The sequence below is a fragment of the Ambystoma mexicanum genome, chromosome 1q, assembly GCF_040938575.1.
Source record: "Ambystoma mexicanum isolate Mex_15411 chromosome 1q, UKY_AmexF1_1, whole genome shotgun sequence".
NCBI lineage: Eukaryota > Metazoa > Chordata > Amphibia > Caudata > Ambystomatidae > Ambystoma > Ambystoma mexicanum.
The window spans coordinates 93,500,210-93,521,055 of NC_090922.1; the positions used below are offsets into that span (position 1 = coordinate 93,500,210).

The following is a 20,846-nucleotide window of genomic DNA, read 5'->3' on the forward strand; positions in this document are numbered from 1 at the left end:
TCCGGGTGGTGTGCAGCCACTGAGCATACAAAGAGTGGAGGCGCTGCAAGTGCACCGGCAATGTAGAGACGGACCATAGAGGAGATTGGCAAGCGGTGAGTGCAAAGCGGGCACACCCGCGGAATTTGGAGCATTGCCGGAGGTGCCGTAGGACCACAACGGCTGGGAGGAGATCGTGAGGCCTAGAGCGTAATCGGCTCGGATGCCGGAGGGGCTGTGGGAAGTCCAGGTGGCATGCAGCCACTGAGCATACAAAGAAGAGAGGAGGCACTGCAAGTGCTCAGGCATTCATTTAGAAAGCCAGAATCCAGTGTTGGTTTAGCATTGAAGCAGGCGGAACATGGCCAGCATTGACTTTGTGAGCTGGTGAAGGAGGGCGCACGCGCTGCGCATATACAAAGGGGCACACAGCAAAGGATGTGGTGCAATCACACATCCATACAAACGCCTGAGCAGGGGTCACGAAAAAAAGGACGAAGGTAATGCACACAAGCATATTCCAAGACCTGTTCTGAATCTATGTTGATGGTGCATTGGACTTTAACGTAAAGGACCTACAATAGCTGGCATAATTTGGGGACATGATATAAGGAGTTTCTCAGGCACGCCAAAAGCCCAAGGTCCCAATAGTACAGGGGGCATTGGGGATGATTATTGGCCTCCACAGACACAGGAAGACCTGAACAAGTGTGTGGAAGAAACACACATGGGCAGTTCTTTAGCCAGGAGAGCACACAATGAGCACCAACTGCGGGCCCTGGGCCAAAAGTACATAACAAAGAGTGTGAAAGAGAGCGCACCTTCCATTGTGACACGGTGGCACTAAAAGCCACGGCGAGCCGAGTGACTAATTACCATCAGCAGATCATTGCGGATACCAAGGAGCCAGCATTGCAACCCTGGCATACGGGGGAGGAGGAGGGGAAGCAGCCGACTAACACCAGCAGGAGAGTAACGAGACAGTCGTGGGGCTGAAGGGGCTCACGCAGCACGAGCAGACCCCAGCGTCATAACACGAGGAAAGTGAGGAACCGGAAGGCGGCAATCACACCGGCACAGACCCAGCCAGCCATGGCATCTAAGTCCAAAAAATAAATAAGGGGAGACAGTCCACGTTGGACACGTTCGCCAAACCAATGCACACACCTTGCGCGCACCATGGCAACAACCCTAATATCGCAAGGGGAGCTAGTGCAAACGAAAGGATACCAACAGGTCCTGGATGATATAGCTGCTTTGAACATCGCACTCAAATCCAAAATGGATGCAATCAGCATGGACGTGAACCTCTTGAGGCAGGATGTGCAGTCGCTTGCAGAACGTACTGGTGCTCTAGAAAGAGGTGGCAGCGAATACAAGTAATGTGAAGGACCATTCCAGAGAAGAACAAGTTACTTACCAACTGGAACGTCCTTTCGACTGGATGTTCCTCCCACGTATTCCTCATCTTATGATAGACTCCCATAGCAGTGGCAATTTTGGAGGTGGGAGTACTAATTACAGTTTTCATGGACAGAATGCAGAACTGTCTTGGCAAATAACCCCTCATTGGAGGAGGCAGTATCCAAGCAGTAATGCTTGATAAAAGTATGAATTGTTTTCCAAGTTGCAGCTGAACACATCTGCTGCCGGAACTCTCCTCTTTAGAGCCGCAGAAGTAGCCATTCCCCTTGTAGAATGGGCTCAAAGCCCATATGGTGGGTCTTTTCCCGCCAATCTGTAGCATTCAATTATGGCCAAAATGATCCAGCTGGATATGGTCTGTTTTGTTACTGATGAGCCCTGTTTATAACCAGTATAACCCACAAACAGTTGGTCATCTTGTCATAATTTAGACCTCCCTGAGATGTAAAAACTAAGAGCCCTCTTGGGATCTAATCTGTGCAGTCTCTCCTCTTCCTTGCCCAAATGAGGAGGAGGATAAAATGTTGGTAGTATTTTTTGTGACAAATGGAAGTCCGAAACTACCTTTGGTAAAAAGGAAGGTTTAACCTTAAGGACTATCCTTATAAAAAACAGTATATGGTGGTTTGCATGAGAGAGCCTGAAGTTCACTAACCCTGCGGGCTGATGATAGGGCCACAAGAAGGAGAGTTTTTAGTGTTAGAAGCCTCAATGGACAGGAGTGGAGAGGCTCAAAAGGTATGCAAGTCAAACATTTTAGTACTAAATTTAAATCCCAAGTTGGGAAATGAAAAGGTGTACTGGAGGGTATACGTTAGTAAGCCCTTTTAAGAATTGAATGATTAATGGTATTTTGAAATATGAAACCTCTTCCGAGGTGCGCTTGAAAATGGACAGCGCAGCAAGGTATCCTTTTATTGTTCCTATCTGGAGCCCCAGATTGGCTAGATGTAACAGAAAAGAGAGCCCCATTGGAGTGCCACATTTAAAAGGGTCCACATCCTTATCTTTGCACCAGTTACTAAACCTGTTCCAGCGACATCTGTACAAAGATTTTGTTGCTGGTCTTCTGGCCGAAAGCAAGACTTCCATTACGTCATCCGGAAGATCCCAATCCTTGTATCTCAACCTCTCAGAAACCATGCGTGAAAGTTGTGTCTTGACCTCTGGATGGAGAACACGACCTTCCTCTTGCGAGAGAAGCTCCCCTCTTTGTGGAAGACGTATTGGAGAGCAGATGGACATGTCTAGAATGTCCGGGTACCACGTCGTCCTGGCCCAATCCGGAGCAATTAGGATCATGGTTTTCCTGAACTTTCTCAACCTCCTGATTACTTGAGGAATCACGGGGACTGGGGGAAACGCGTACAGCAGTGGAAACTTCCACTCCACTACGAATGCGTCTCCCAGAGCTCCTCTTTGAGGAAATTCCCTTGAGCAGTACTGATCGCACTTCCTGTTGATTGCGGTGGCGAACAGATCCACTTAAGGGGTTCCCCAAAGGGCGAAGATCTCCAGAAAGACTTCCCGAGCCAGCTCCCACTCGTGAGAGACCGTGCTGTGCCTGCTCATAGCATCTGCCGCCGTGTTCTTCTCTCCGGCTAGGTGAATTGCTGATAGAGAGATTCCTTCTCGTATTGCCCAGAACCATAGCTGCACTGCCTCTCTGCACAGTGGTAGTGACCCTACTCCACCTCTTTTGTTGAGGTAGCACATGGCCACCGTGTTGTCTGTCATTATCAGGACATTCTTTCCCTGTACAGAGGGCAGAAAGGCCTTCAGCGCTAGTCTGATTGCCCTCAGCTCCAAAAGGTTGATGCGAAGTTTGGACTCCGATTGAGACCAACGACCGCTGATTGTCAGGTCGTTGGTGTGTGCTCCCCACCCCGTGAGTGAGGCGTCCGTCACTACTGTTCTCTCCGGCCATGGTTGCCAAAAAGATTCTCCCTTAAGAATGTTGTCGTTGCAAGCCCACCATAGAAGATCCTGAGCAACTGTGCTCGGGACTTGCAGAAGATCCGAAATATTCCTTGAGAACTGGGACCACTGAGTTCTGAGTGCCCATTGAAGGGATCTCATTCTCAACCTGGCCTCTGGTACTAGGAAAATGCAGGATGCCATGAAGCCCAGCAACCTGAGAAAATCGAAAGCCGGTAGACGTTGGGCATTCTAGAACTTCGTTACCATCTGCTGGATGTAGAGTGCTCTCACTTCGGGAGGCGAGGCTTTTCCCGAGAAAGTATCCAAGACTGCTCCGATAAACTGGAGCTTTTGGGATGGTATCATATGGGACTTCTTGAAATTGAGGGAGAAGCCCAATTTGGGGAGGAAGTGGCAAGTGATCGAAAGATGTTCGTGAGCTTGTTTTGGAGTACTTGTTCTGATCAACCAGTCGTCCAGGTAGGGGTAGATGTGAATACCCTCTCTCCTGAGACTCGCTGCCACAAACTGCCAACAGTTTGGTGAAAACCCTGGGGGCGGAGGTCAACCCGAATGGCAGAACCCGAAACTGATAATGAGAGTTGCCAATCGCGAACCTCAGGTACTTTCTGTGCTTTGGATGGATTGGCACATGAAAGTAAGCATCCTGAAGGTCCAATGATACCAACCAATCTTGGAGTTGGAGAGCCTGAAGGATCTGAGAAAGAGTGACCATCTTGAACTTGTCCTTCCTGAGGAACTTGTTCAAGTTAAGTCCAAGATGGGTCTAAGGCCTCCGTCCTTTTTTGGGATGAGAAAATATGGGGAGTACCAACCCTTGTTCCTCTCCGCTACAGGTACCTGTTCTATGGCACCTTTCTGTAGCAGGGTTAAAATTTCCTGCAACAGGAGCGGGTCTGGAGTTTTTACGGAGTTGGCTCCCGGTGGATGATTGAGGCCTTTTTTGGAAGGGGAGACAGTAACCTTGAGCAGGGTACAGATGCCGCTCTTGAGGCTGATTTTGCACCTCTTCCTCGTGCTCCACGAGGGAAGTTTCTTTTGCCCCTTAGAGAAGCCTGTCCTCTTCCTCTACCAAATGAGGAGTAATACCGAAAAGAACGACCCCCTCCAGGAAGATGAGCCGGAATAGGGTTTTAGAGGCTGGCGCATGGAGGCACTAAGCGATTTAGCTGCCGCTTTCGAGGTTTGAAGTTTTTCTAGGCTTTCATCAGCCTTACTGCCAAACAGCCTCGAGCCATCAAAGGGCATGTTGAGGAGTCTGGCTTGCAGGTCTGGTGCAAACCCCGACTTCCTCAACCACGCAAATCTGCGTAGCACAATGCTTGCAGCCATGATCTGCTGATACTATCAGCAGTATCCAGTCCAGACTGGAGACATTCCCCCATTGCCTCCTTCCCGTCTTTGACTATATTCAGGAAGCCTTCCCTTTCGTCGCCTTCCGGAATATGCTCAGCCGCCGCCGAAATACAGTACCACAGGGTATGGGTAAACCTGGCCAGGGTACAGGTGACATTTGTCGATTTAAGGGCCATACTGCCTGAAGTGAAAACCTTACGTGCCCAGGCATCAACTTTTTTATCCTCTCTATCTGGAGGGATAGTGGGATATGCAGTTTGCTTTGATGTGGATGCTGCCTGAATAACTAGAGTTTCTGGAGTCGGATGCCTGTTTAAGTATTCAGGATCCGTACCAGCTGGTCTGTATTTCTTGGGGAAATTACACTATCTGCAGCAACAATGCTCTCAGGCTTTTCCCAGTTTTTCTCGACCCTCCTCTGAATAGCCCTGTGAAAGGGGAGAACTGGATCTTTTTGAGGACCTCTAACAATTATTATATCCGTCATGTCATCTTGTTCAAAAACAGGTGAAGTGTTACCCCAACCCATATACTCAATTACTCTGGTCATAAGACTCCTCTACCCTGAGTCTGCATGTTCTGCAGGATCAGGTCTGGCATACTGAAATTCTGGGGAGGTGTCAATTCCACTGGCAGAATGTAGAGCGTCACTCAGGTCTTTCATTTTGGACTCTTGATCAATGAGTTCCCCAGGAACTTGTTTCGTGCCATATGAAACTCCAAAGGGCGTAACTTCCTCTTCCTCCAAGCCAGATTTCTCATAAATTGAGGATATGGATTTAAAAAAGTCTGACCTGGGCAAGGAGAAAATCTTGTTTCTTCCTCTACCATACGCGTCGAAGGAATAGAAAAATCCTTCGAAGTTGTCGAAGGGATCTTCGATGACTTCGAAGATGACTTTGATACAGGCGTCGAGGTTATTTTTGGTTTCGATGCCGAAACGGTCGACGCCGATGGCGTTCGACTTATGTTTTTAAATGGCACCGGAGAGGTGCTCGACTCTCGAAGAGTCCTCGACCACTTGTCGTCGACTCGAGTTTTTCCAGTATCCTCGAAACTACCGGTTTTTACCAAGGTAGTCTTGAACTTCCCTTTGTCGTCCAATGGAGCGACCTTAGGGTTATGGCTCTTCCGAGGTTCATTCAAGGGGGTCGGGCCGCATTCTCGATTACCTCCATTTTGCGAAATACTTCCCATTTTCTGGAAGAATCCGATTTTGTCGGACATCGAATTTCTTCGGTCGACTCGGAAGATGATGATGAGGGAGATCTATGTCTCCTTCATTTTTTTGGACGAGGAAGAAGAGTGTCTCGATCTACTCCTAGATCGAGATCTCTTTGAATGCCTACGGCGATCCGATTCCTTCGAATCAGTCGCTTTCTTATGTTTTTTGGACGTAGCCTTCTTAGAGGCTTCCCTCCCCACCGACAGTTTACCTCTCCTCTCACAAAGAGTTTTCTCGGTCATGAATTGGCAGGAACCACAGTCGTCGGTCCGGTGACTGGAACCAAGACACTCTGTGGGGATCCGTAATTGACATTTTCGATCCACAATCTACGCACTTCTTGAACCCAGTCTTGGGTGTTGAAGAAGATGACATTTTGTTCACAGAAAATCTCAAGCGCGCCGTTCTCGATAGCGAAGCGATCGGAAAAACGGAACTGTAGCAACGGGCGCGGCTCGAGCTATTTATACCATCGGTGACGTCGACAGAGTACGAAGCCGTCGAGGGACAATTGACGCCACGACCTCGAGCACAGCGCCCTCTGCCGAGATTTTTTTTTTCCAAAGCAGCAAAGCTGGAGATAACGATTTATCATAGGATGAGGAATTCGTGGGAGGACACAATCCATTCGAAGTAACGATATTGCAGCAGCAAGTGCAAAACCTTGGAGGCAGAGTGGAAGATGCGGTAGGGCGAGCTAGGCATAATAATGTAAGAATCATTGGGCTCCCTGAAGGAGAGGAGGGGTTAAACACAACCAACTTTAAAGAAAATATGCTGTTATAAGAAATAGGCGCTGGGGCCCTCACTCAAGGATTTACAGTGGATAGAGCGCATAGGTCCCTGATGAGGAGGCCACCACCGTGAGCCCGCCTCGGCTTATAATAGCCCCGATAATAAATTACAAGTATAGGGAAAAGATTCTTGAACACTTCCGCAAAGGGTGAACGATCCAACATCCCTGCATATCCAGACTATACCTTACTGGTGCAAAAACAAAGGATGAACTTCACATCAGTCAAGAGGAGGCTACGGGAGAGGAACTGCAAGTATATGCTGCTGTACATGGCCAGACTGAAAATCATACATAATGGCTGTGCCATCTTCTTTGATATCCCTGAAGATGCACATAAGTTGATGGATGTAGAAATTGTGCCAAACCCGGAGTGGATAACCGAACGAGTGAAGGACAAAAAGGAGCAGAGCCATTCGATTATAAATGGACGCAACCGCGACACAAAGGAGATACAGGCGCTAACTTTCTTTGCAGAATGCAGGAACCAATGGGGTGCAGTGCCCACCCGGGTATGCACTGGGGGGGGGGGCTACATCCTTCACCTGAGGCTGGATTGGCTTATTTTTGGATACTAGCAGTTATGTATCCGCCCTCTGCACCCCGAGCACCAGGACAAGGACCTGGGGCTGGAGTGGGAAGCGGGGCAAGCCTGAACACAAATTATTGTGATGTAAGGAGGGTGGCGAGGGAAGTTGTTAGTTAGTGGGGAGTTAGCCTATAGATCCACACAGGTAGATATAGCATGTGCATCGGACTGGTAAGGTATGTCCCAACCTTTATGTGCAATGAGGGAACTTAAAATAGCGTCCTGGAATGTCAGGGGATTAAACAGTTAAATCAAACGAAATAGAATGACATACCTGAGACGCCAGAAAATGTATATCGTCGTTCAGGAGACTCACCTCACCAGAGAGAAACATATTGCCCTGGCCAAAAAGTGGACGGGCACAACCGTAGGCCTGTCATATTTGGCATATGCTAGAGGGGTCCTGAAATGGGTGGCACCGTTTGTACCATTCAGAGTCCTCGAGACCCTCCAAGATATAGATGGCAGGATGATCATAATACAGGGGCTGGTGGAGCAGAGAGAAATCTGGTATTACCACGTATGCACCAAATCGTGACACAGCAGCCTATTTCCGTTCATTATAGCCTCGAATCAGCTCATACAGGGATGGTACATTAATATCAGAGGGTTTAGGGAGATTTTACCTGCACGCTTAACCCTGCAATGGATAGATCAGATTGCAAATTCATACTTGAAGCTCCTTCAGCTAAGGCCTTGAATACACTGCTACGTGTATTCAAATTGTCCGATATATGGAGGACCCGCAGGACAGGGAATATTCACATTGCACTGCCCCTCGAGATCTATTTACTAGGTTGGATTACGTTTTCACAGGGGAAGAGACACTAGGAGAATTTACAGGGGCAGAGTACAAAGCACAGGTACTAGCAGACCATGCCCGCTTAGAGGGTAACAATCCTGACATGGAGGCGAATCACTGGGGGATACAGCCTTCCGGGAACACTTATGAGGAGGTGAGAGAATACTTCAAATATAATACAGGTAGTGTGGAATCAGCAGGCATATTATGGGAAGCCTTCAAAGTAGTGATTAGAAGGACAGCAATAGCTATAACAAGAGGTATGCAAACCACCATAGAAAGGGACCTACACAAGGCAGAAACTAAACTGGAAGCCATGGAACCCTCGGGGGATAGGTCTAAAGAACCCGCCCCAGAGGCTGCCCGCCTGTAGCAGGAATGTCTAGAACACTAGGGTAGTTTGGGTAACCTGAGTTATAAGAAATATGTTGAAAGACAGCATACAGAAGAGGACAAAACTGGATGCCTGTTGGCCTGGCTAAACAAGAGCGAGACTAAGCAAGATATGATGGGAGCAATTGTGGGCGGGAAACAGGGAGATGTGTGGGATGCAAGAAGGCATAAATAAATATTTTTATGAGTACTACAGGGAGTTATATGCAGAGACGCCAGTGACTCAGATGTCCGAGATAGATGAGGCACTCTCACAGATAGATCTCCCGAAGCTGGACGCAGACACAGCTAACAGAGGCCCTCTTCACCATAGAAGAACTGGAACAAACCATAAAGGAGTTGCCGACGGGGAAAGCCCTTGGAGCAGATGGATTACCCAGTGAATTTTACCAAGAATTCATGACAGATGTCATGCCCCCATGGCTAGCTTTGCTTAATGAAGCATTAGAGACTGGCACACTGCAGGCGTCGCTGTGGGAGTCAATTATCCCACTATTGAAGCCTAACAAGCCTGATACTGATTGTGGCTCGTATAGACCTCTTTCATTGCTTAATCAAAATGGAAAAATTCTCACAGCTCTAATGGCCAACAGGCTTAAGCCAGCTATGTCAAAGCTTATACATTCAGACCAACCTGGGCACGATCCGAAAAGAAATATCACGAGTAACCTTAGGAGGCTACGCCACATCATAAACCACACCCTAGGAAGCACACAACATTTAGCAGTGGCCTCACTCGATGCAGTCGAGGCATTCGATTCCGTCAGATGGACATGGTAGATGGCAGTGTTGAAAAGCTTTGGCAGGGGGCCTACATATATTGAGTGGGTACAGGTACTATATAGCGAACTCGTAGAACGAGTCAGGACAGGCACACTCATTTTGGAACAGTGGTGGTTAAGCAAAGGCACACCATAGAGTTGTCCATGGTCCCAATGCTATTTTATTTTGGCATTGGAACCATTAGTAGTGTATCTCCGGAAGGAATGCAGAGACGCAGCTATAGCTACACAGGGGGGCCAGAACCTGATTTCTTTATATGCGTATGACATTCTTCAGTACCTACAACACCCGGAAACCAGCTTACAGTATATTCTAAACAGGCCTCCAGATAAGGTGCATAAAAGGACATTTTAATCATGAAAATCTTCTGGAGCAAACAGAAGCACTTTGCATTTTTATTTTCCTAGTATTTTAGGATTGTATAATTAATAAGACAGAAAACTAAGTTACAATTGAGAATTAAAATTTTGTAACCAATTCCTTTTTTTTTTACATTTTTTTTTTTAGAGAAAGTAAACCAGTATTGCACAATTGTATTTTTCAAAGTTCCGGTGCTGTGTGCATAATCATGTGGAGGCACATCATGTTTACACTTATAATTTAATTTACACTTGAATTATAAAAACAGTGTGTAAAATGACTATGCACAGTCCATTCAACCTTGCAGTCAATGGGTTACATTACTATAAATGGCCAGTGGCAGCAGAGTCTTTGCTCAAAGGTGAGTGATTGTCATTACACCAATCACAGGTGTTCTAACCTCTCAAATATTCAAGACAATTAAAACATGCAAAACCTGACTCTCCAGGAAGTGCAAGCGCTGTTCAAAAACAAACAAATGAAAGTTACATTGGTAATTGTTGGGGAGAATTCTCATTTATGGCTAATTTCCTTCACCCTAGTGAGTCCCTCAGCAGCTTTGCTGGATTTCTGTGATTTATTTTTGTCACCTGGTAAGAGTGAGCACCTTTTTCCCCACTCTTACATGTGTTTTACCATGCGTATTTCTACTTTTTGTGTGATCTTGGGCTCTGGAGCCACACCACTCCATGAGCCCCACTTTTTGTGTGTTACACAGCACCAACACAGGGTTGTCTTTGAGACTTCCCATTGACTCAATTTTTCTGGGGCTGACTATTGTCCCCCAGAAACATGTAAAGTTTCCATTAACTTTATATAGTCACTTAAACTACAGACCCAGTACACCCCATCTTACATGGAGTATTGGAAAGGGTTCATTCCTACCCCTTTTTGTCTGTGCCTCTCTGAGCTTTGTTTTGCTCTCTTAACATTAAGACTTGGCTGGTGGCAGTGGTATCTACCCTAACCTTCCTACCACGATTATACTATATAAACGTGGTACTGTATTAGGCTATTAGCCTCGAACATAAACCTGCTTGACCAAAATAAACCTGCTTTTATTTTGGCTCTGGTCGGGTTTTGTCGCCATTTCTTTTTGTTAAAGTCCTCCTTGTGTTTTACTTTTCGCGTCAAACCAGGTTTGCCTTCTTTGTTTGCCGACCTTTGGCGGTCTTCTGTCCAGAAGCCCTCCGTTGGCGTCTAGGTGGGCTGAATGTGAGGGAGGGCTTTAGTCACCCCCTGCACAGGGTCTCCTTGGAGACCCAAGTCGCACTTTGTGTCGATTGGCTGAGGTGGTTGTCCGTGCCGGACAACCCCCCTGCTGAGTGATTGACAGCCAGGCTGTGTGAATGGGGGATTTTGGCATAAAAGGCAGGACTCTTGGGCTGGAAGTCAGTCGACACTGGAACTGCAAGAACCGAAGATAAGCGGAGAAGAAGACGGCTGCTGCAACTCCCGAGTCCCGGTGAAGCCCTGCTGCAGTCCTGAGCTAGCTACCCTTCAAAGACCGAGAAGATCCAGTCCGGAGTCGTCTTCCCTTGAGCCTGGTGGGATCAACCAGCTCATCTTCCACAGCCAGAGGATACTCTTCTTGGTCGAAATCACTGCATACAACTGTAGTGGTCCGGATAGCCATCTGAAGAGCCTCTCCTGTTTTAAAGGAGCGCACCTCGCTGCTGATGGCCCCATCCCTGGGTAATGCAGATCGCTCCAGACGTCGTCCTTCTTGTCCCCACAACTGAAGCTCCAGGAACCGTGAGTCTGCAGGAACTACCAGGAACAACTGCCGTGGCACCAGCATTCTTCAACGAATAAGGTACTGTGTCTGACTTCGTGGAATTGGGGTGAACCGTTCTTCCTCACCAAAGTTTTGTCCTTTTCTTCCTTCCCTCTTATAACTTTTGCCTCCCTTTGTGACAATATCTAAGTACTCCTGGCAATCTCGAATCGTGAACTGTACTAACCGTGTGATCCTCGGCAACAGGACCCCTGTTACTTTTGACACTGGTGCAGGCCTATTGACTTTTATCTACTGGTTAGAAGGTGCCCCCTGATTCTATCTGCCTTGACAAAAGTATTGCCTATGATGTTTATCCCCAATATTCTTGTGTTAATTAATGTGCTAAGTGTGTTTGACTTCGGTTACAATTCTTCCCGAGTGTACGCTTATCTTTAAGACCGAACTGTCATTACTGTCAAAAAGTGATCGCATATGTACTCCTGGTAATGTCTTTGTTTCTCAACACCAGTCTGTCAAATCGCATTGCACTTGCCTTGAATTGTTTTGCACAAGGGGAATTGGATGTGTGTAGTAGATTTGAAGTGTGGTTTTATCTTACTAGAAGTGAAGTGTTTTGTGAACAGATGGTTTAAAAATAAATGTACTTCTATTTTTTAACCAGAAACCTTGAGTCAGTGTTTGAGTCACAGTAATTGTAGTCCTTTGTGTAATCTCTACTACTGCTCATTTGCTCGTGAGATAAGTCTTGCTGTTCAGCCATTGCTAGCACTCTTTCTGTTTAGTACAGGCTTGTTCCAAAGATGAAATTGTATCCCCACTTGTCTTAATTGTGTGCATTGGTCCCCAAGGGTACTGCATATGATTCTGCCTAACACCTGGTAGATCTGAACTTCTTGCTCTCTCTCTCGGGATTGGGGAAAAGGTGGGGGCTTGCCTGCCTGAAGCCCAGGGTCTGAAGTATGTTGAGTCTAGGAGCATCTTTGCAGAGAACCCAGCAGGATATACTGCAAATGGCCTCCTCCACTAATAATCCCCCTCCCGCACCCTGCCCCCACAATCTCCTTCCGTTGTCATTAATGTTCTACCTTATACAGAGTAACATTCGGGATGGTTAACTGGTTGGTTGGGGTTGTCGGTCCTGCTGCAGGTGGACAGTGGGCTGGATGTGATGTTGGCAGTAGGTCTTTGTCACAAATAGCAGAAGGTCCTATCCCTTGGTTTGCTCTCCCTCCCAACACAGAATAGAGATGTTGAACTACCTTCTGCTAGTTCTACACCATAGACCTTGCAAGATGTACTCTTAGCATGTCTTCACTGGGTTTGGAGGCTACCGCAGTGCAATTCATATAACAAGGGAATTGAGTAGTGCATTTTATTGTTCATCCTGCCTTGCATCTGGTTAGGCCTTTTCATCCCTGCCAGACTATATAAAAGTAAACAAAACACTGCACTGCCCTACGTTTACATGAATTCTCATGCACGGCTTTACAAAAAAAGAAAAAAACACTACTCTCCTCTGCTCAGCTGCCCTATTTGGTCAAAATTATCCTCTCTATACTTTACAAAGAGAAATTTGGTAGATCCATCACACCTTTTAATCAATTTTAAGTTTGACACATCCTATATATACACTAAGAGTTCTGTTAATGGAGGTTTGTATACCTGATTTGCCCCGTCATACTCTCCAGTGGTAAAGAAAACTGCAGAATGCTATGAAAGCCTGTACCCATGCTGGCAAGCGTGTGTTTTTATATTTTTTGCACATACCCTTAGTACACAGAATTCATTTCATGTTTAGGGTGTTCCCATTCTATGACCACAATTGTACTTCCATCTAGGTTTTCATATTCAAAGCAGTGCAAGTTGTACTTCATCTTAATTACAGGATAAGACTCTGGGAACATTGTCGTACTCCTTTTGGTCTATTTAAATATTTACATTGCTGTGCCACACTATAGTCCTGACTTTGGAATGCATGAGATTCCTTAAGTTGGTAATTGCATTATTTGTAATAGGAGTGTGGGAGGCATGACCCTGTGTGTCCTTTACCATTACGGTGCACTTTGTAATATATGTTATGCAGATTTGATGATTGCCTTTCCATTTCAGCTCTTTTAAGCTCCTATTTTTCATTTGCAGGTGGTAAAATTGTTGTTGCGTTATGGCGGAAACCCTCACCAAAGTAACCGAAGAGGTGAGACGCCATTGAAGGTAGCCAGCTCGCCAACCATGGTAAATCTGCTGCTTGGTAAAGGCACCTACACCTCAAGTGAAGAGAGCTCCACAGGTAGGACTTCAAAACCATAAATCGTGTCTGATGCAGGCATGCTACAGAAAAACAGAACAAGTCCTGGCACAGAGCTAATTGATGAGACATATATTATCTGGCCAGAGGTCATCCTTTATTTTTAAAGTTTTATAGGGTATGGTGTCATAAAAGATAAACTGTATGTGGTGTGATTTATCAAGGGTCTTTGTCCCTTCTCTCAAATGGAGAGACTCCCTGTGAGGCTAGGGAGGTGATCCTGCTCTGCTGCACCCTTCCTATGGTTAGAGGCAAGTGGACCTCACCAGGAGAGACTTCGCCCCTAAACCCACCCTGTGGGGACAAGGACTCCCGTTACTTTGAGGAACTCCCTAAGTACCCCTCCTTCATTACTTCTTCAGACACAGTGTATCAAAGTTTATATGAAGAGAGAACAAGGATGTTACATCAACGCAGAAACTGGGACTATCCCTTTAAATGGAAAAGAGGTTAAAGCTAGGATGATGAGGAATGAGCAGAGGAATATGAAGCTGCAACATGCCGAGAGAAATCGTGACAAGCCGAGGAAGCCCTGCGGCTACGTCACAACTGAAAGGGGAGTAGACCAAGAACTCCTGAAAGCCAGAGAAGTTCGAACCAGCTGGCAAGCCACAGCCGAAGAGGTAGACCCAGCACGCCCAAAGAACTAGGAAGGGTAGAGCAGCTCAAATGATGGCGTGACCTCGAAGGAGCCACAGTGGATCGGAGGTGCTTACAACAACGGAGAGGCCACGATGTGGATTAAACTGCGTCACGTCCCAGTAAATGTGATACTAGAAAGCTGTCCGAGTCGTAGTGACGAAGAAGAAGAAATTGAAGCAGGAGACAAAGGTTGTGAAGTCAAAGGGGAGAGTCCGACCCGAACAAACGGAAGTCCCAGTGAAGTGTTCCATGCAGTGAAAAGGTAACGGGGAAATCGGGAGAATCCATAAGGGAAGCGCAAGATTGTTCATGCTCGTCTAATTCAAAATAGTGATGATACCAGTGGAAGTAAAGAGACATGAATTACGATCATGAGTGCCATACACTGCTAAGTCAAAATGAAGAGATGAGAAGAGTGTGAAAAAGAAGGAATTGAGAAACACTATAAGAACATTGATAGTTGTCCAAGTCCAAATAAAAAGGACATTAATAAGAAAGAGGAGATTATAACAGAATACTTGGAGAAAAAGGATAAATTGAGATGTATGTTCAAAGAGATACAAAACAGAGGAAAAAGGGTGCAAACTGTATAAGAAAAGAGGACTTTAAGAGAGAAAATCTGAAAGGTCGAATTGTACCATGGGAAAAGGAAAAAGAAAGCTTTGTAAGAAAACAAGAGTGTTAAGCAAAAGTCAGAGGGGGAATATACCAAAACAGAGTCAAATAAATTCCAATGTGCAAAGAAACAAAGACTTTAAGAAGTCTTCAAAGAACTGTATGAACTGATCAAGTCGCAAACTATTTAAAAATCGGCTATTGAACAAAAGTTTGCTAAAGGCAACATGCAGGAGAAGGGAGTCCTTCTCCTGCCTTTAGTTAAAATAGTGGTAGGGTCAGTTTGGACGGTGGACAGATAATTTTAAGACATTGACCGATGACTGGCAAGCACCTTAGCTAGTTTTGTTAGGTACGGAAAACACAATAGAAGTAGGGAAAGTGAGGAATTTTCCCTTTCTTCAATAAATATACCTTTGAAAGGTCTTATAATAGTCCTGGCACTTCTTCTGATCCGCCACAATGGATACTTGTTGAATGGAGGCATTTGATGTTGAATTGATTTGTCCACCTGTTTTGTTGGTGGACCTGTGGACAATTACATTGTACCTTTTTAAATGGCAGCATACAAATGTAATCCTGTACTTTGTAATACGATATTATAAAAATGTTGCTAACAGATTATTGTTGAGCATTTCAGCCATTGTTTGCACGGATAGCATAGCTCAGTGGCAATATTGCAGCATTTGAACACAGCATCCATAATACAAAAACCTTGTGCAGCATTCTATACCCCATTTCAAGCACAAAATACTCATGCCATTTCAAATTCAGCTACTGCGTCAAGTCGGCCCGAAGTCTCACTGTTCAGGCTCTTACTGGCGGCCTCTACTGCTGCCTTATTTCTCCTGGCTGGTCCCGCCGCCTTGGAAGGAAGATTAGGTGCTCCACGGTCCACCAAGCGCAGCATGAAGTCCACGTTAAGTCACGCTTTGAAGGCCCTTGGACTTGGTAGCGGAAGTATGATTCTGGCGGGTTGTAGGTTGCCTGTACTAGACTGACGCGCATGAGTGATGTTTTCTTTTATTTTGATTGTGGTTTTCATTGTTGGTGTTTGCTTCTATAACCACTTGGCGTATGTTCCATTCCTCGTCTTTACCTCGTAATTGGGGAAAGCAAAAGTACATGTAAACCAATCTTTACTGCCAAAGCCAATAACAAAGGGCTCAGTTATTTCTGAAGTTAATGTCCCAGTTCCAAAACACAGTCCACACAATCTAATCCCCCAGCAGCTCAACCGTGTTTATTAGCTGATGGCCAATTTAACCGTTAACTGTGATACTTTGTCTTTTGATAAAAAAGGGTGGGAGGGGAGCTCGATAATTTGAAAGTCATGGAAATAAACTGGCTAAATTACCAAGGAGGACACACTGTATTATTTCATTTGAGGACATAAATTAGGGCAGTCTGTGACTAAGCAGACCTTCTCACAATCATTTTGTGCATCACAGAATGCTATTTCTTGTCTGGTAAAGATGTTGCAGATAATCTAAGAGCACATCCTACCAGGGCGGTGTCAACCACTTACACAGATAGGTGTACCGGTGCAGGATATTTGTAATGCCACAACCTGGTCTTCATTACACACCTTCTCAAAGCACTACTTCCTGGATTTGGGTAGGGTCAGGACACATTTGGAAAAACTGTTCCTCACAGTATAAACCAGTAATACAATTCTTTGGTCCCACCTCCATTTGCAAACTGCTATGGGAGTCTATCAAAGATGTGGAATCTGTGGGAGGACACGATCCATTAGAAGAACAAATTACTTACCCCTGGTAGTGCTATTTCTACTGGTTGTTCCTCCCACCAATTCCTCATCACCCTCCCAGCCTGTCCCTCTGACTGTAGGGGAATTTTGCTGTGTAAGAACTTCCTCAACGCCTAGGGTTTTTTTGCTCCTCAATTCAGCTGTGCAACAAGAGGGGAAAAACTTGAACTGAGTCGTCTGGAGCGGTGCATGTTATTTATAGCAGCATCTACATCACGGCCAAGCACGGGATGGATACCGACGAGGGACCTCGACTCTATGATGCACGGTGTCCTTGGCTGTCAGTTTCCAAAGCTGCAAGCAAATCTGTAAATCAAAGATGAGGAATCTGTGGCAGGAACATCCAGTAGGGCTAAGTCATTTGTTCTTCTAGAGACATTGCTTGGGTGAAACCTTTTGATCACGAAAGATTGGATATTGCGGCCATTGACATCCCCTCATTGTTAGTACGAAAGTGTATCCTAACTGCAGTAGACGACATAAGACAAAGGGGATACGATGTATGCCTTTTTTTCATTAGTGAAACACATTTGTGTAATCAGTCTTATAAGCCCCCCGGATTGCAGTTAATTTTATGCACGGTGGGGATTCAATTGGCCAGGAGGGTTACATTGGCTGATCAGGTCATAGGCTCCGGTTATTTATCTGAGGACTGGTCATGGGTCATTACCATTGATTTCTTCGAATACCATTTCGCCTAATGAGATTTCATTGATTTTATTCCACCGAAAATGGTAGGGGAAATAGTATATACGTAATGCATAATAGGTGGGGTAAGGGTATAATTTTGTGTAGCGAGGGGTGAGAGAGTCTTGCGGGGCGCTCCCCCCGCATTATTTAAAAAAAAAAAAGTAGACCAGGTAATAAGTAGATTTCATTTTTTGGTGAAATCTCCATTAGGTTAATTATTTCGAAGACATTGCATGAATCCATCATGGGTAGCAGGATCACTCCTATCCAATGGCAGGAGCTAAGAGGCAGGGGTTTTAACATTCTATCCTACAATTCTCAAGGTTTTTCACAACTTACCAGAAATGTAATGCCCTTGCTAAGCTTGGTGGTGCTGAACTTCTTATGTTACAGGATCCAACAATAATTTTTCCTGTATTGCTAGATGGCTATTTTATCAGTCAACAAATGGCTTTGAGGGGTTTGATTGGGACACCGGAGGGGGGGGGGGGGGGGGGCGCTATTAGTGGCAGTAACTACCGGATGGGCTTGGGATATGAAGTTAGTGGTAACTTTTCCCCCTTGCATGCTAGCAAAACGTGGAGGGTGTGGACATTTTGGTTGTGAATCTTTATTGTAATTGGAAATAACTCGGGATGCACTGTTTGGGAGTATTGAACGCATATTATTAGAATGGTGCCATCAAAAGAAGGATACATTAGTTATAACATGGGAAATGGGGTAAAAATCCAATGGGAGGAGAGGAAGATCTGTAAATAACAGTGAAGTGGTATCTGCATGGGATACATTTTTCCAGCAGTAGGACTTTGTGCCATTGAATGGCAATGGAGGTGGTGATCGGAAGGGTCAACACACCTGTCACCATGGTCAACAACACTTCAGGATTGATTGTGTGTGTCTTGGGGGATCAGGGGGGGAGAAAATGTCTCAAATTGGTGGTCAGTTTAGGTTTTGCAATGGTGCCCTGTGACCACCCGGTGTTAGTGGGCCATTTTACTTGCCATATTACCTTCAGTTTGAAGGTCATATGCCAGTTGTGAAGATTAATGGTGGTAAAAACTAGCTTATCGGGACAGAATCCATAACTGAGAAATGTACGGATCCGATTAGGAAGGAGCTGGCTTGTAATACAGTCAGTGATAAAATAAGAGTGCTTCCCCAGGTCAATTTCACGATTTTAAACCAAATGTGATAATAGAGACGTCCCAGCATTTTCTATATGTTTGAGGCCTGTACTGTTTAATTTAGAAATTCTTTAACTGAAACAAGAATTAAGGGCCAACACCTCCGGCGGCGTAAGAGTGTGTCAAGATGCACATATTAAGGCTGAGTTAATGTGACTTAAAAGGCAAAAGTAGAAGAATAAAATCAAGTCGAAGCGTTGTTATATCCATCAGTTGGAAGGTTAAACTATGTCGAAGAGCATTATTAAAAAATCAGATCGGAATTATTGGCAGTTGGTCAATTCATGTAGTAACTTTCAACTATGAGAGATAAGTGGGCGATACCCTCTTTTTTTGTAAAGGGGGCCTGTCTCTGAAGGGTGAGTACAATGGGAGAGAGAAAATAGTCAAAGGCTACCCTAACCCAAGGAGTGACATAGGGTCACAAAATTGCCGCGGAGCTAGGTAGATACTAGCTTGAAGGACAAAACACCTTTAGATACAAAACAATTATCAAGAAAAAAGGTTTATTTATAACACAAAAAAGACATATTTACAAAAAGTGCTGTGGCACTGGGAGTATGCATCATTGAGCACATTGTAATCTGCGCATTTGTGGGTTAGTAGGTGATAGATTACATGTATTGCTTAGGATCACAATACGGTCATATTGTCGACACACAGCTTGGTTTTTCTGGTTCGGTGTATTGATGGCAAGTTGCAGTGGCTGTAAAAAGTGAAGCAGCGTTGCTAGGTGTACCGAACGGTCTTCAGGACAGTTAGTTGTGGTCGGGGCGATGTTGGGGAAGGGCGTCAATCTAAAGTAGTGAGACTGGACTGGGTTAGTCAGTAGGAGGTGATGTCAATGATTAGAGAAAAAGAGCTGCCAAAAATTGGACCTACCATGTTCAGGTAAGTGGACGCCTAGGTTGAGGTCTTGATTTCCAGTAAATTGGTTAGGACTGGGTAGCAAACTGCAAAAAGTCAGATGCCAGGAGCTAAATAAAACAGAAATAAATCAGCTAAATACGCGGTGCCCATGTTGTATGCATAGAGTGACAGTGCTGCTATTGGGGAGCTATCTGTAATCAATATAGCAGTGCTACACGTGGTGCGGCAGAGAATACCATCTGTAATAGTCAGTGCAGATAGTCATTTTGAGAGTGCACAGATTGCGTGAGCAGAGGAGGTTGTGCGACCTCGAGGCAAGGGTCACAGATTACGTGAGTTACTATGGTTTAGAATACTAGTGGTGCATCTAGTCATTTAAAGGCAAGGTGCCTAGGCAGATATGTTCAATGATCATGGCGGCGTTTAAACACCTGCAACGGTCTTCGCCGGTGCAGTGTTCATTTTATTGTGCGAGCATGCAGATTGTTCCTGCAAAAGGGTGAAGAAACCCCAAAACAAGGGCCAAAAACAGGAGACCCGAAGGGGACGTGCTAAATACCTGTTTCAGCTGTGCTCCGTCCGGAGCTCTGTCCCGTGGCAAAAAGCTGTGTCACTGCTGGGAACCGATGATGCGCATGCGCGTTGGTGGGTCGTTTTGAAGAATGAAAAAACGCTTGTGCTGTATTGCGCACGTCTGGTGTGCAGTGTCCAAAAAGAAAAGGTTGTCTGTGGAATTGGAAACGCTTGATCAGTCAAGTGTCGTTTACAAATGGGGCAAGTGGGGAAAGCCCAAAGGATGATGGCAACGCCTATGGTTTTAGGCAATGGTTTGAAAGAATGTATAAATACACAACATGCATGAATCCATCAAATTGTTAGCACGTGTGGTTATTACAGCGAAATCGTCATTGTAGTGCATAATCCTAGTATTGTTTTTACTGTTGACATTGGTGGAAGAAAGTCGCACCATTTAACATTTTGGTAAAAGCCAACATTTTTGTGTATAAACATTTTGAGAAAAAATGTGTCCAATGTGAATGGTAGCAGTTCCTATCATTATGCTCAACAGTTCGTAAGGTACAACCGTTCATTAATGCGAAAAACTGCTTACGCCTATGATTTGGTGGTGAGTGATCATTACAAAGCAGAAAAATGGCTGTTTAGTGCAGGGTGACATTGATGGATAAAAACCACAGATTTAACCATTTAGAAATTGCGTTTTTAGGCAAGCAGCACAAGCGTGTATTGTGGATCACATGATGAATCACACGCAAAGGCATTGGTAGAAATCAAACCACAGATTTTAGAATTTTGTACAAAGCTGTATTGAGACAGTCGGCACCGGTGTATATTATGGATTACATCTCAGGCCAGTGCTAGTT

At 45.3% G+C, this 20,846-nt stretch overlaps 1 protein-coding gene across 7 annotated transcripts in view; it reads left to right on the plus strand.

The window, feature by feature from the left end:
* The window catches only part of ANKRD11 (ankyrin repeat domain containing 11), a 1,995,649-nt gene that overhangs the window by 1,543,574 nt on the left and 431,229 nt on the right, over positions 1-20,846 (plus strand). For all 7 annotated transcript variants that reach the window (XM_069635589.1, XM_069635598.1, XM_069635590.1 and 4 more), the window contains one exon: positions 13,527-13,674. In XM_069635589.1, the coding sequence (XP_069491690.1) occupies positions 13,527-13,674 (148 nt within the window). The remainder of the gene's footprint in view (positions 1-13,526; positions 13,675-20,846) is intronic.